The sequence below is a fragment of the Lolium perenne genome, chromosome 3, assembly GCF_019359855.2.
Source record: "Lolium perenne isolate Kyuss_39 chromosome 3, Kyuss_2.0, whole genome shotgun sequence".
Classification (NCBI taxonomy): Eukaryota; Viridiplantae; Streptophyta; class Magnoliopsida; order Poales; family Poaceae; genus Lolium; species Lolium perenne.
The window spans coordinates 55,486,547-55,500,928 of NC_067246.2; the positions used below are offsets into that span (position 1 = coordinate 55,486,547).

General features: G+C 44.2%; 1 protein-coding gene across 1 annotated transcript; it reads right to left on the reverse strand.

Annotated features, from left to right (window-relative positions):
* Positions 1-13,307: 13,307 nt before the first annotated feature.
* LOC139837891 (uncharacterized) lies at positions 13,308-13,685 on the reverse strand. The gene has a single exon (XM_071827198.1). The coding sequence runs from the start codon at positions 13,683-13,685 to the stop codon at positions 13,308-13,310; it is 378 nt and encodes a 125-aa protein (XP_071683299.1).
* Between the last annotated feature and the right edge of the window lie 697 nt (positions 13,686-14,382).

Here is a 14,382-nt window from a genome sequence, read left to right on the forward strand (position 1 = left end):
AGTACGTTTGAATACCTCGATATCCTCCTTCGTGTTGACGGCAAAAGCATCGATCAGCTGTCCCAAAGTTCTGTTCTGGTCAACCTTGGGAAAGATCATCGAGTGCATCCTCGCCATGGCTCCTTTACCCTTCTGGAGAAGGGCTTGAACAAGCTTGTGAGACTCAAGGGTCAGCGACAAAGCATTTGCAGGAGAGTTATTCGGGAGCTTGTCCAAAGCTTTAGCAGGGATATCGTCAGCTTCTGCAAGGAACGAAAAGGAAGAGTTTGCTAAACTAAAAATTGAATCAATAAAGCAAAATCGAAAAGAAAGCCAAATGAGAATTACTAAGCAAGGCCAAAACAGATTGCGCGAAGAAGATCATCCTTTTCATTCATTTGAGCTTCGGCAGCGAGCTTGGATGTTTCTTCGTCCTTCAGCTTCCTCTTCAGCTCCTCGAGTTCATCCATCAAGGAATCGACCTCCTAGGGTGCCTCGGCAGCAATTTTAATTGCGCCCTCCAACTTTGAAGAAGAATACTCGACCTCCTTTTGCAGCCGGGTTTTGTCAGCTTCAAGAGAAGTATATTGGGAGGCGAAGGCCTCCAGAGAAGAGATAACGGCTCGCAAATCCTGGGGGAATAAGAAAAATATGATTATTATTAAACGGAGAATTAATCATCAGAGAGCTTATAACCTGATAAAGACCCACTCGGGAGCTACCAGAGATGGATATATTATTGAAGCATAAAAGGCTTACAGGTTTTTCAGGAGGAGAAGCTGTAGCTGCGGCAGCCGAAGGAATCTCCTTCCCTTTGGAGAGGGAAGAAGCTGACGAAATTTGAGCCACGGGGGCTGTAGCAGGAGTCGAAGCCTCGGAGGCTGCTAGATTCGGCTTGTTGGTGCACGTTTTAGCCTTCTTGGACGGAGGTTCGATGAAACCCTCGTCGCTATAAGAGTGAGAAGTTGATAGAGTGAAAATCGAGTACGGATGGACATCATCAGAATCTAATTTTAGAGAAAATATTAAGGACTTACAAATCACAAAGATCATCTTCGTCGGCGAAGCCGCCGGATGATCTCTTTGAGGGCAGCGCGTTAGCCTTCTCCGTAGCTGCATCAATAAAGGCAGCACGATCAGCGGCGTCATCATGGATCGACCCCGCTGTATCACTTATATCATCGGCAAGGGATTGAGGATCGATGAAAGAAGCTTCAGGATTCATTGGATCGTCATGTTCATCTTCTGGGTTTATATTTCCTTCAGCATGGGATTCTACAGGGACTGAAGAGTCTCTTTTCTCAGAGGCATCGTTCGACAAGTCTTGCAAATGTTTGGGAGCTATAGGGATCTGTCAAAGTGATCAAGTAAGAATAATGAAAACTGAAAAGATCGAAAGAAACAGGTTAATGAGAACACGAAGGAAAAGATTTACCTCGGTTGGTAGGTGGTTAGAATCAAATGGTGGTTGGGGAGATATTAGTGGGATCGAGTCTTCTTGGCTAAAGATTTTGAGGCGCTTGACTTCATCAAGCAGCTCCTTCTCGGATAACTCAGCAACATTTACTCTGGTCTCATCCTTGGGGCCCGAATAAAACCACATCGGGTGGGCCCTAGACATGATTGGCTGGACTCGGCGTTTTAAGAACACAGCGGCTACCTCAGTACCTATCATGGTTTGGCCGTCGGATTCTTTGATCCAAAGGAATTTCTCGAATAATCTATCGACTGTTGGTTTTTCATCGGGTGAAAGGATATTTTTCCAAGACTTCTTAGGCTCGGCTTCCAGAACATCGGAGAATTTGGGGAGCTGGTGTCGGTTGCTGATGAATCTCTGATATAAAACCACTTCAGCCTCCATCCTTGAACGGATTCTTTCATTGGAAAGTTGAAGTAGTTAACCGCTTTACGGACGACAAACCCAACTCCACCGATGACGAAAGACCCACCACTACAGTTGTATCTCTTCACGAAGAAATTTTTCTTCCACAAACCAAAGTGGGGCTCAATGACTAGGAATGCTTCACAGAGGGTGATAAAGATGGCAAGATGAAGGATTGAATTGGGAGTCAACTGCCACAGTTGGATCTCATACACGCGAAGGAGGTGATGGAGAAATTTGTGAGCAGGAAGCGAAAGACCTCGATACAAGAAGGATAAGAACATCACAGTAAAACCGGCAGGGGGATTGGGCCGCGAAGTCGCACCTGGAAGAATGGCGTTCCCCTCGTCGAAAGAAATTATTCCAAGGCTTCGTGCCCTCTTCTCGTCGCGCTTCGTGGTGGTAAAAACCGGCCAATCGCCGGGCATAGGCCCTGATACGTCTCCAACGTATCTATAATTTCTTATGGTCCATGCTAGTTTTATGACAATACCTACATATTTTATTCACACTTTATAATGTTTTTATGCATTTTCCGGGACTAACCTATTAACAAGATGCCGCAGTGCCAGTTCCTATTTTTTGTTGTTTTTGATTTCAGAAAAGTTAGTTTACGGATATTCTCGGAATTGGACGAAACAAAAGCCCACGGCCCTATTTTCCACGGAATGTTCCAGAAGTCCGAAGGAGAGATGAAGAGGAGCCACGAGGCGGCCACACCATAAGGCGGCGCGGTGGGCCCCCTGGCCATGCCAGCCTATGGGGTGGGCCCCTCGGGACTCCCCCGACGCTGCCACTTCACCTATTTATTTCTTCGTCCCCGAAAACCCTAGTACCGAGAGCCAAAATACGAGAACAGTTCCAGAGACGCCGCCGCCGTCAACCCTATCTCGGGGGGTTCAGAAGATCTCCTCCGGCACCCTGCCGGAGAGGGGAATCATCACCGGAGGGCTCTACATCACCATGCCCGCCTCCGGACTGATGCGTGAGTAGTTCATCCTTGGACTATGGGTCCATAGCAGTAGCTAGATGGTTGTCTTCTCCTCTTGTGCTATCATGTTTAGATCTTGTGAGCTGCCTATCATGATCAAGATCATCTATTTGTAATGCTACATGTTGTGTTTGTTGGGATCCGATGAATATGGAATACTATGTCAAGTTGATTATTGATCTATCATATATGTGTTGTTTATGATCTTGCATGCTCTCCGTTGCTAGTAGAGGCTCTGGCCAAGTTGATACTTGTAACTCCAAGAGGGAGTATTTATGCTCGATAGTGGGTTCATGTCTCCATTGAATCTGGGGGAGTGACAGCAACCCCTAAGGTTGTGGATGTGTCATACACTGGGGATAAAACATCAATGCTTTGTCTAAGGATATTTGTATTGTTTACATTACGCACAGTACTTAATGCAATTGTCTGTTGTTTGCAACTTAATACTGGAAGGGGTGCGGATGCTAACCCGAAAGTGGACTTTTTAGGCATAGATGCATGCTGGATGGCGGTCTATGTTCTTTGTCCTAATGCCCTAAGTAAATCTCATAGTAGTCATCATGATATGTATGTGCATTATTATGCCCTCTCTATTTGTCAATTGCCCAACTGTAATTTGTTCACCCAACATGCCATTTATCTTATTGGAGAGACACCACTAGTGAACTGTGGAGCCCGGTCCGTTCTTTTACATCTGAAATACAATCTACTGCAATCATTGTTCTCTTTTGTTTTCTGCAAGCAAACATCATTCTCCACACCATACGTTTAATCCTTTGTTTTCAGCAAGCCGGTGAGATTGACAACCTCACTGTTAAGTTGGGGCAAAGTAGTTTAATTGTGTTGTGCAGGTTCCACGTTGGCACCGGAATCCCTGGTGTTGCGCCGCACTACACTCCTTCACCAACAACCTTCACGTGGCCTTCATCTCCTACTGGTTCGATAACCTTGGTTTCTTACTGAGGGAAAACTCGCTGCTGTACGCATCATACCTTCCTCTTGGGGTTCCCAACGGACGTGTGCTTTACCGTCACAAGCAGCTACTTTTCTGGCGCCGTTGCCGGGGAGATCAAGACACGCTGCAAGGGGAGTCTCTCACATCCAATCTCTTTACTTTGTTTATTGTCTTGCTTTATTTTATTTTCTGTCTTGTTTGCTTTCTTTATATCAAAAACACAAAAAAATAGTTACTTGCATTTAATTTATTTTGTTATCATGTCTAGTCCTGTACTTGTTACTCTGTCACCTGAGGAATTGATCTTTACTTTTAAACAAGTGGATGAGGAGAGTTTTAAAGAAGCTTGGTCTAGAATTTTTTATTCTTATGGTAAAACTGAACCTAAAATGACTCTAAGTTTGCTTCTTAGTAACTTTTATTTTGAGATTAATGTTCGCTATAGATATGCTTTGGATGCTGTAGTGGGAGGAGATTTCCTTCACTGCGATGGGGATCAAGCTTTTAATGCCATAAAAAAATTGGTTACATCATCTAGCTCAGCTAATAATTTTGATTCATCCCTTGCTAGCATTCATAATAGATTAAACACTCTCGAGACAAATATATCTTGTTTAAAAGAAGGGTATAACCAGATTCGTGAATATTATGATTATGTTCCAGTAAGCTTTGAACCTTCAATGTGGGTCCCTACTATTAAGGTTGCTATTTGTGGTGAAACTTTTTATGCCCGTTGTGATATTATGTCTGAGTTTTGCCTTATGCCTAAAAGTATTTATGAATCTTTGAAACTTTGGGGACTTACTGAAGGTGGAGAAGGAATAACTCTTACTGATAATTCTGTTATAATTCCTAAGGGGGTAGCTGAAGGTGTGTTCACAACCTTTCTTGGAAGAACGGTATCCACTGATTATCTCGTTATTGAATGTGTAGGGACAGGACAAATCACACTTGGAAGATCCCTGCTGAAACTCTTGGGAGCAACCGTAGATGTGGGAAAAGGCACTCTAAATTTTACCTCTACACCCGGATGCGGTCATGTATTCCCTAGACCCAAGAGTAAGAATAAGAGGGGTAGGCGTAAAGCCCTTGGTAATAATGTTAATGCTTCTTCTCTTGATGTTACTTGATTTTCACTTTCTGCGCCTAGCTGAAAGGCGTTAAAGAAAAGCACTTATGGGAGACAACCCATTATTTTATTTCTGCAATTTTTGTTTTATATTTGAGTCAAGGTGCTTGTTACTACTGTAGCAATACCTTTGTATCTTTATTTTCTTGCATTGTTGTGCCAAGTAAAGTACGTCTTTGATAGAAAGTTGATACTAGATTTGGATTTCTGCGCAGAAACATATTTTTAGCTGTCACGAATTTGAGTTTTTCTCTCTGTAGAAAACTCTTAAAATGCTGAAACAATTCATGAGTAATCCTCAGATATGTACGCAACTTTCATTCAACTGGAGCTTTTCCATCTGAGCATGTTAAGTGCCTCGAAAAAATTCGTCTTTACGGACTGTTCTGTTTTCAAAGATTCTGCCTTTTATTTCGCATTGCCTCTTTTACTTTGTTTGAGTGGATTTCTTTGCTCCATTAAATTTCAGTAGCCTTGGGTAATGTCCAGAAGTGTTGGGAATGATTGTGTCCTTGCTGAACATGTGAATTTTTGATTATGCACTAACCCTCTAATGAGATTGCTTTGAGTTTGGTGTGAAGGAAGTTTTCAAGGATCAAGAGAGGAGGATGATATGATATGATCAAGGAGAGTGAAAAGTCTAAGCTTGGGGATGCCCCCGTGGTTCATCCCTGCATATTTCAAGAATACTCAAGCGTCTAAGCTTGGGGATGCCCAAGGCATCCCCTTCTTCATCAACAACTTATCAGGTCACCTCTAGTGAAACTATATTTTAATTCCGTCATATCTTATGTGCTTTACTTGGAGCGTCTGTGTGCTTTTATTTTTCGTTTTATTATTTTCATTCTCTAAATAAATCGGATCCTAACATGCTTGTGTGGGAGAGAGACACGCTCCGCTTTTTCATTTGAACACTTGTGTTCTTCGTTTTATTTTTCATGTTCATGGCGAAAGCTGAAAGCCGCTGCACTTATTCTTATTTTGTTGGAAACAGAAAATGCTTCATGTGGTAATTGGTATATTGCCTTGAATAATTTGATACTTGGCAATTGTTTTGAGCTCTCAAGTAGATCATGTTTAAGCTCTTGCATCATGTAGTTTAAATCTATTAGTGGAGAACTACCGTAGAGCTTGTTGAAATTTGGTTTGCATGATTGGTCTCTCTAAGGTCTAGATATTTTCTGGTAAAAGTGTTTGAGCAACAAGGAAGACAGTGTAGAGTCTTATAATGCTTGCAATATGTTCTTATGTAAGTTTTGTTGTACCGGTTTATACTTGTGTTTGCTTCAAACAACCTTGCTAGCCAAAGCCTTGTACTGAGAGGGAATGCTTCTCGTGCATCCAAAACCTTGAGCCAAAATTTATGCCATTTGTGTCCACCATAACTACCTATTATGTGGTATTTTTCTGCCATTCCAAGTAAATTGCTTGCGTGCTACCTTTAAAATCTTTCAAAAAAAATTCATTCCTTGTTTTTGCAATACATAGCTCATGGGAAAGTAGCCTAAAAAACTACCGTGGTAAGGAATATGTCACTTGTGTATCTTAGTTCTTATAAGTTGCTTGTTGAGCGGTAACCATGTTATCTGGGGACGCCATCAACCTGTCACACCTTTGTTGAATATCATGTGAGTTGCTATGCATGTTCGTCTTGTCTGAAGTAAGGGAGATTTTCCATGAGTTGAAATGGTTTGAGTATGCATATTGTTAGAGAAGAACATTGGGCCGCCAACCAAAGCCATGTATCATGGTGGAAGTTTCAGCTTGGACACTAATCCTCGAATCTCTTATGAGAATATTATCTGTTGTTGAATGCTTAAAGCATAAAAGAGGAGTCCATTATCTGTTTTCTATGTTGTCCCGGTATGGATGTCCTCAAGTTGAGATCTATAAAAATCGAGAAATCAAATGCGATTTATCTCCTTGGACCTTTGTACAGGTGGCATAGAGGTACCCCTTTGTGACACTTGGTTGAAACATATGTAATGCGATGATAATCCATGGAAATCCGAGCTAATTAGGACAAGGTGCGGGCACTATTAGTATTCGATGCATGAGGCTTGCAACATATAGGAAGTTTTATACATAACCCATATGAATTATTACTACCGTTGACACAATTGTTTCCATGCTTTCAAAATAAAAAGCTCTAGCACATGTGTAATCCATGCAATTGCTGAAACTTAAATATTACTTTGTGTTGACAATTATCCATGAGATATGTATGTTGAAAGTTGAAAGCAATTGCTGAAACTTAAATCTTCCTTTGTGTTGCTTCAAAACCTCTTATTAAGAATCTATTGCTTGATGAGTTAACTCTTATGCAAGACTTTTTGATGCTTGTCTTGAAAGTACTATTCATGAACAGTTTTTGCTATATGATTCAGTTGTTTAGTCATTATCTTTTTGTTAGCAAACTATAGACCATTGCTTTGAGTCACTTCATTCATCTCATATGCTTTACAATAGTGTTGATCAAGATTATGTTGGTAGCATGTCACTTCAGAAATTATTCTTTTTATCGTTTACCTACTCGAGGGCGAGTAGGAACTAAGCTTGGGGATGCTTGATACGTCTCCAACGTATCTATAATTTCTTATGTTCCATGCTAGTTTTATGACAATGCCTACATGTTTTATTCACACTTTATAATGTTTGTATGCATTTTCCGGGACTAACCTATTAACAAGATGCCATAGTGCCAGTTCCTGTTTTCTGCTGTTTTTGATTTCAGAAAAGTTAGTTTACGGATATTCTCGGAATTGGACGAAACAAAAGCCCACGGCCCTATTTTCCACGGAATGTTCCAGAAGTCCGAAGGAGAGACGAAGAGGAGCCACGAGGCGGCCACACCATAAGGCGGCGTGGTGGGCCCCTGGTCGCGCCAGCCTATGGGGTGGGCCCCTTGGGACTCCCCCGACGCTGCCCCTTCGCCTATTTATTCCTTCGTCCCCGAAAACCCTAGTACCGAGAGCCAAAATACGAGAACAGTTCCAGAGATGCTGCCGCCGTCAACCCTATCTCGGGAGGTTCAGAAGATCTCCTCCGGCACCCTGTCGGAGAGGGAATCATCACCAGAGGGCTCTACATCACCATGCCCGCCTCCGGACTGATGCGTGAGTAGTTCATCCTTGGACTATGGGTCCATAGCAGTAGTTAGATGGTTGTCTTCTCCTCTTGTGCCATCATGTTTAGATCTTGTGAGCTGCCTATCATGATCAAGATCATCTATTTGTAATGCTACATGTTGTGTTTGTTGGGATCCGATGAATATGGAATACTATGTCAAGTTGATTATTGATCTATCATATATGTGTTGTTTATGATCTTGCATGCTCTCCGTTGCTAGTAGAGGCTCTGGCCAAGTTGATACTTGTAACTCCAAGAGGGGGTATTTATGCTAGATAGTGGGTTCATGTCTCTATTGAATCTGGGGGAGTGACAACAACCCCTAAGGTTGTGGATGTGTTGTTGCCACTAGGGATAAAACATCAATGTTTTGTCTAAGGATATTTGTATTGTTTACATTACGCACAGTAGTTAATGCAATTGTCTGTTGTTTGCAACTTAATACTGGAAGGGGTGCGGATGCTAACCCGAAGGTGGACTTTTTAGGCATAGATGCATGCTGGATGGCGGTCTATGTTCTTTGTCGTAATGCCCTAAGTAAATCTCATAGTAGTCATCATGATATGTATGTGCATTGTTATGCCCTCTCTATTTCTCAATTGCCCAACTGTAATTTGTTTACCCAACATGTTATTTATCTTATTGGAGAGACACCACTAGTGAACTGTGGACCCCGGTCCATTTTTTACATCTGAAATACAACCTACTGCAATCATTGTTCTCTTTTGTTTTCTGCAAACAAACATTATTTTCCACACCATACGTTTAATCCTTTGTTTTCAGCAAGCCGGTGAGATTGACAACCTCACTGTTAAGTTGGGGCAAAGTAGTTTGATTGTGTTGTGCAGGTTCCACGTTAGCGCCGGAATCCCTGGTGTTGCGCCGCACTACACTCCTTCACCAACAACTTTCACGTGGCCTTCATCTCCTACTGGTTGATAACCTTGGTTTCTTACTGAGGGAAAACTCGCTGTTGTACTCATCATACCTTCCTCTTGGGGTTCCCAACGGACGTGTGCTTTACCGTCACAAGCAGGCCCAGCTGTGGAGTTTTCCAGCTGTGGATTCTTTTTCACCATTGCGAGATCTGAAGAAGATCTAGAAAACGGCGGCGGCGGCAGCGCAGCGGTTGTGAACAAGGAGGATGAATGAGGAAGAGAGGGTGCAAGGAGAAAGCGTGGAAAGGGGAGAATTTACCCTTTGAGATTATAAAGTAAAAGGAAGTTTGAGAATTGAGTGGGCACGTGTCGCTACCTCCAATTTATTATAGAGATCCCTCTTCATCGTCGAGCGCAGAAATCGAGGAGTCGCCTTGGTAACTGCACGGAAGTAGTGGTCATTTCCTAAACAGAACCGTGCAGAAGTAGGATGGGCCCGTCAGGTCACGTTCTGTCAGTCAAAACTGCAACAGTAGTTACATCATCAGTGATGTCATGAAGGGAGTTAGAAGCATCCGAAGAAAAGTTAAAACCATCGGGTGGAACAACTTGAGTCTACGCACGGTTGAAAGCAGCCGTACCTAGACTCGGGGGCTACTCCCATCGGGAGCGCTGCACGCGCACCCGATAAATTTAGATTCGAAGACTTTCTTGCAAGGAAGAGCATGACAGGAGTATCTGAAGAAAGATTGAATTATTCAAACCGTTTGGCCTAAGTCTGCACCCGGTTGCAAGCACCCGCGACCAGACTCGGGGGATACTCCCATCGGGAGTGCTGATTGCGCACCCGACGAAACTTTTTTGCACTCCAAGATCATGCCCGGGGACTTGATTCTGTGTAGGATAGCGTTGTTTTGCCATCGGCAGTTAACCAGCAAAAGCTGGGCACGTTACTCGATATCCTTTACGCACTAAATCTTATTTGAAAAATTGAAGCCCCTATACAAATGTATCGGACGACGTATGAAGACCTGTAGAAAGCTTCGACAGAAGAAAACATTCGAGTGGCACAACTTGAGTCTACGCACGGTTGCAAGCATCCGTACCTAGACTCGGGGGCTACTCCCATCAGGAGCGCTAGACGCGCACCCGATAGAAGGAGATGATGCTGTTACAAGAAGGACAAGATTTATCAAGTGAGGAGAACATTCGGTGGAGGCATGCTTTAGTCTCTACCCGAAATATCTTCGGCTAGACACTCGGGGGCTACTGAAGTGGGCATTACCCTTCGGGTAACTGCTATTGCGCTATCCCATGCGGCCCAACTAGAGGCCCATGAAGGCACTCGATGGCAAGGTGGACCACTGCGTCGGTGCAGAAGATTCCTTGAAGAACAAGACAAAGAGACGAAGAAAACAAGGAAAGTTTATACTTAGGGCCCTTTGTAACATAGTCGTACCCGGACAGATCTCTTGAGACCTGACTCCCTAATAAGGGCCAGGAGAGGGGCTGCCGAGGACACACGCAATCTTAAGAATCATAGCCACCATAAGTCTAGAGCTAGGTCCCAGCAGAACTTAGCCTCTCGACGAGATCACAGCCGAAACCTTCGGCACCCCATTGTAACCCGATATTTTGAAAATCAAGATCAGACAGGCAGGACGTAAGGGTTTTACCTCATCGAGGGCCCCGAACCTGGGTAAATCGCTTTTCCGCTTGTTTGATAACCGATGTCTCGTGTTAGCCTACAGGATTCCATCTACCCTAAGCCCCAAACGAAAGGCATTGCCGAGAGTACCCTCGACACCCCACCTAGAATGTGTATAGCATGTGTAAGGGCTGACCAGGATCGCATACACGACCTCTCCTACTTTAGGCGTGTTATTATTAAAAATCACTTTTATGAAATTCAAAGTGTCGAATCAAGAACGATACAATCATAGAGAAATTACGCTAGCTATGTCCATCCTAGAACTCGCATAGTCGCCACAAAACGCATTCACACTGAAGAAGGCAAAATAATTAGTCAAAATAATTAGTCAAATACATTTAATAAAACTCTATAGGGTGGAGAATCGATGTGCAGACTACACCATCATCTATTGTAGATAAAAATATCCTTAACTTCTCCAAAGTGGGACACACTGTCGCAAGGGTTCTCCGTGTTCCGATTGCTCCCACCGTTTCAATGAATAAGATGTCCTCGTTTTTTTGTTTTTCTTTGACTAAAAGTTATTCAAATATATAAAGATTTTTTATATAAAGTTAACATTATTAGAAATTGTTTTGCAATATGAATCGAACGCTACTAATTATGTGCCATATAATCATCGTCATAAAATACGCTTGCGCCTTATTCATAGAAACTGAGGTAGTAGAGCTAATTCTCGAAATAGGCTTCCGTCCCGCTTTAAAAATAAAGCAACCACATCCATACAAGGTTCAAGTACAAGCAAAAACAGGAACTAACGATGACCATAAGGTCTGCTAGCGCCACAACACAACATGCCCGAAAGAAAAACCAAGCGATACAACCCTAAGACAAAGGGCGACTCAGAGGTTGGACGTCGTAGATATGCGACGAGCCGCCGTAAGAAGATCCTCCAACATGTCGTCCAGACGCTCCCTATCCCATTGCATACGCAGTGGGTACTACTGTTGCAACAAAGCCAAGAAATTCTAGATAGAGTCAGAAGCGCATCGAAGAAATATACGCACTATCAACATCTTGTTACGCAAAGTCCATAAGGTCGAGGTTAAAGCCGTGAATAATAACTAGAAGAGTCACCTCCTCCTGTCGATGTTGTTCACGTGGGTCTCAATGAACTCTCCGAGGACTGAGGCCTGCCAATCAGCCACAGAGCCGCATGCAAGAAACTCCAAAGAAACTGGGCCGCGGGGCAAGAGAACATGATGTGCGTCGTCGATTATGGAACCGCACATAATGGGCACATGCCGTTACTAGGACCATTCCGCTTAGCGACCTCCACGCCCGATGGAAGGCGGTCTCTAAGCAGTTGCCACAGAAAGATTTTCGTCTTAAGAGGAATTGGCGCTTTGAAAAGTGGGGACGTCCAAGATAGGTGTGCCCCCCTAAAAAGGGCCCTATAGGCCGATCTCAGTGAGAACATGCCAGAAGTAGTAATACGCTATGAGGGAGAGTCTACCCCGCCCGGAGGTCCCTCCGGGAGGAGATTCCGCAACCATTCCAAACTCATGGCCTCTCCTTGGGCCAGTCCTCGACGAAACTGGATAGCCCAATCCCTCTGAGCTGATTCTGCAACCAGCATAGGTGGGTCAGCGCAAATTGCAAAGAGTTTCGAAAAGTCTTGCCGAATGGGTCAGCCGCTAAGTCATGGGTCAAGCCAGAACATGGTCCCTCTATCATCGTCTATGGAGAGGGATAATCTAGCTCTGATCTTGTGCTTAATGTTCTGGAGGCTCGCAAGCAAGTAGCAGCTGACCACGCAAATATTTAGCCTTCACCAACTTCAGCCAAAGGCCCCTGTCATCTGTTATGATCCTCCATTACCATTTCAACATTAGGGCCACATTCATGTGCCAAGAGGATATAATACCTATGCCCCCAAGATCCTTGGGGGCGCACACATCAGCCCATTTGACCATGTGGTCTTTTTGCCCGACTGCTCGGTCCTTCCAGAAGAAGCGTGAAAGCTCATTGTCAAAGGCGCAATTAATGCATCCCCTCAGGGAGGAGATACAGCCCCATGATATACATGGAAAGACTGGATAGGCAGTAATCAATGAGCAATGTCTTGCTATGTACCCTTGGAGGTGAACCTACCGCACCACGGTTCGGCCTTCGATCTCACTCGCCCCACCAAGGGGGCGAGGTCTCTAATAAGGATCCTATAATCCCTAATAGGTACTCACAGGTAATTCATAGCGAAGGTCGACAACTTGAAATTTAGGTTGTCAGTGATCTGTTGCTGGACTTCCGGGGAGTACCCCAAGACCACTACCTCAATTTTGTCAAAGTTAACCTTGAGGCCAGACAAGGCCTCAAAACATAGGATTCAGAACTTGAGGTTCAGTATGTTGAGGTATGATCCTTCGAACATAATCATGGTATCGCCCGCATATTGGAGGTGGGTAACCCCGCTACCAGGGATGAGGTGCCCGACCACTCCAGTAATATGGCCCGAGATCATGGCCCTCTCGTGGATCTCGGCAAGGGAGTTTACTGCAGCGTTGAAGAGGATAGGGGACAACGGGTCCCCCTATCGCACCCCACACGCCGGCCTATAATAGGGACCCACTTCACCATTTATGTTAATGGTCGTGCTACGAGTCGAAATGGTGTGCATAATCCAACCATCAACACACCTCCTCTAGAGAACCTACCGGAGGAAGGACCAATCCAATCGATCGTACACCTTCTGGAAATCTAGTTTTAAGAAGACACCCCTCTGGTGTTGACTCTTCACCTCATGAACAATCTCATGAAGTGCTAGAATTCCATTGTGGATGTGTCGGACTTTGGGGAAAGCGAACTGGTATTGGTGCGCGGTCTGCTCCATAACCGGAGGCAACCTCACCGCGCACACCTTGGAGAACAACCGTTGGATGACATTACTGACGATGATTAGCCTGAACTGGCGGATATTTGTGGCCCCCACTACCTTGGGGATCAGGGTAATAATGTCGAAGTTCAGGCGCCGCATATCAAGAGTCCCGATGTAGAACTCATGGAACATGGGCACGATGACCCCCTTCATCTTCTCCCAGATCTTATGAAAGAAGACAACTGGGAGCCCATCAGGGCTAGGGCCGAGTTGGCCTTAATACCATCTAACGCACTATGGACTTCCGTAGGGAGAAACGGAAGGGTAACTACGACGTTCTCGAACTCCGAGACCCAGGCCCTAGCTGACCATAGGTCCTCATCGAGGGAAACCCCTGGTGCACGCGGCGAGAACGCAACATATCAAATGCGAATCAGCCTAGATGAATGATGAGTGCATTTTTTGAAGCATATTTACTTAATGTTTTTGCATTACTAGTGATAGAATTTTGATATTTTACCGCGCACATGCGCACATTTTATGGTAGTTTCAATAGGATCCTCGAATGGAAGGACATAATGAAGACGATCAATGGAACCATTGTTTTTGGATACACATGCTAATTCAAGGCCATTTAAAGCAATAAAGAGATTTACCTTAGCACGTGTGGGAGAACATCACTGAGAAAATAGTCAAAACAAAGAAATCGGAGAGTTTGGTGACCGCTGCTATGGGCAGAACCCGCCCGTATGGCGTTGTTGTACGACACTCCGCCGCCTTTTTCTCTTTAAATAGTTTCACCCCATGCAAACAGATCAGAGATCGAGCATTAGTAGACACTAGAAAGCGCAGAAACTCACCTCCTGAAAGGGTCCCGATCTGGAGGGGAACTAGCAGAAGAGCACCGATC

Excerpts from the sequence above, each read along its gene's own strand:
- LOC139837891 (XM_071827198.1), bottom strand. The coding sequence starts at position 13,685 with ATGAAGGGGGTCATCGTGCCCATGTTCCATGAGTTCTACATCGGGACT.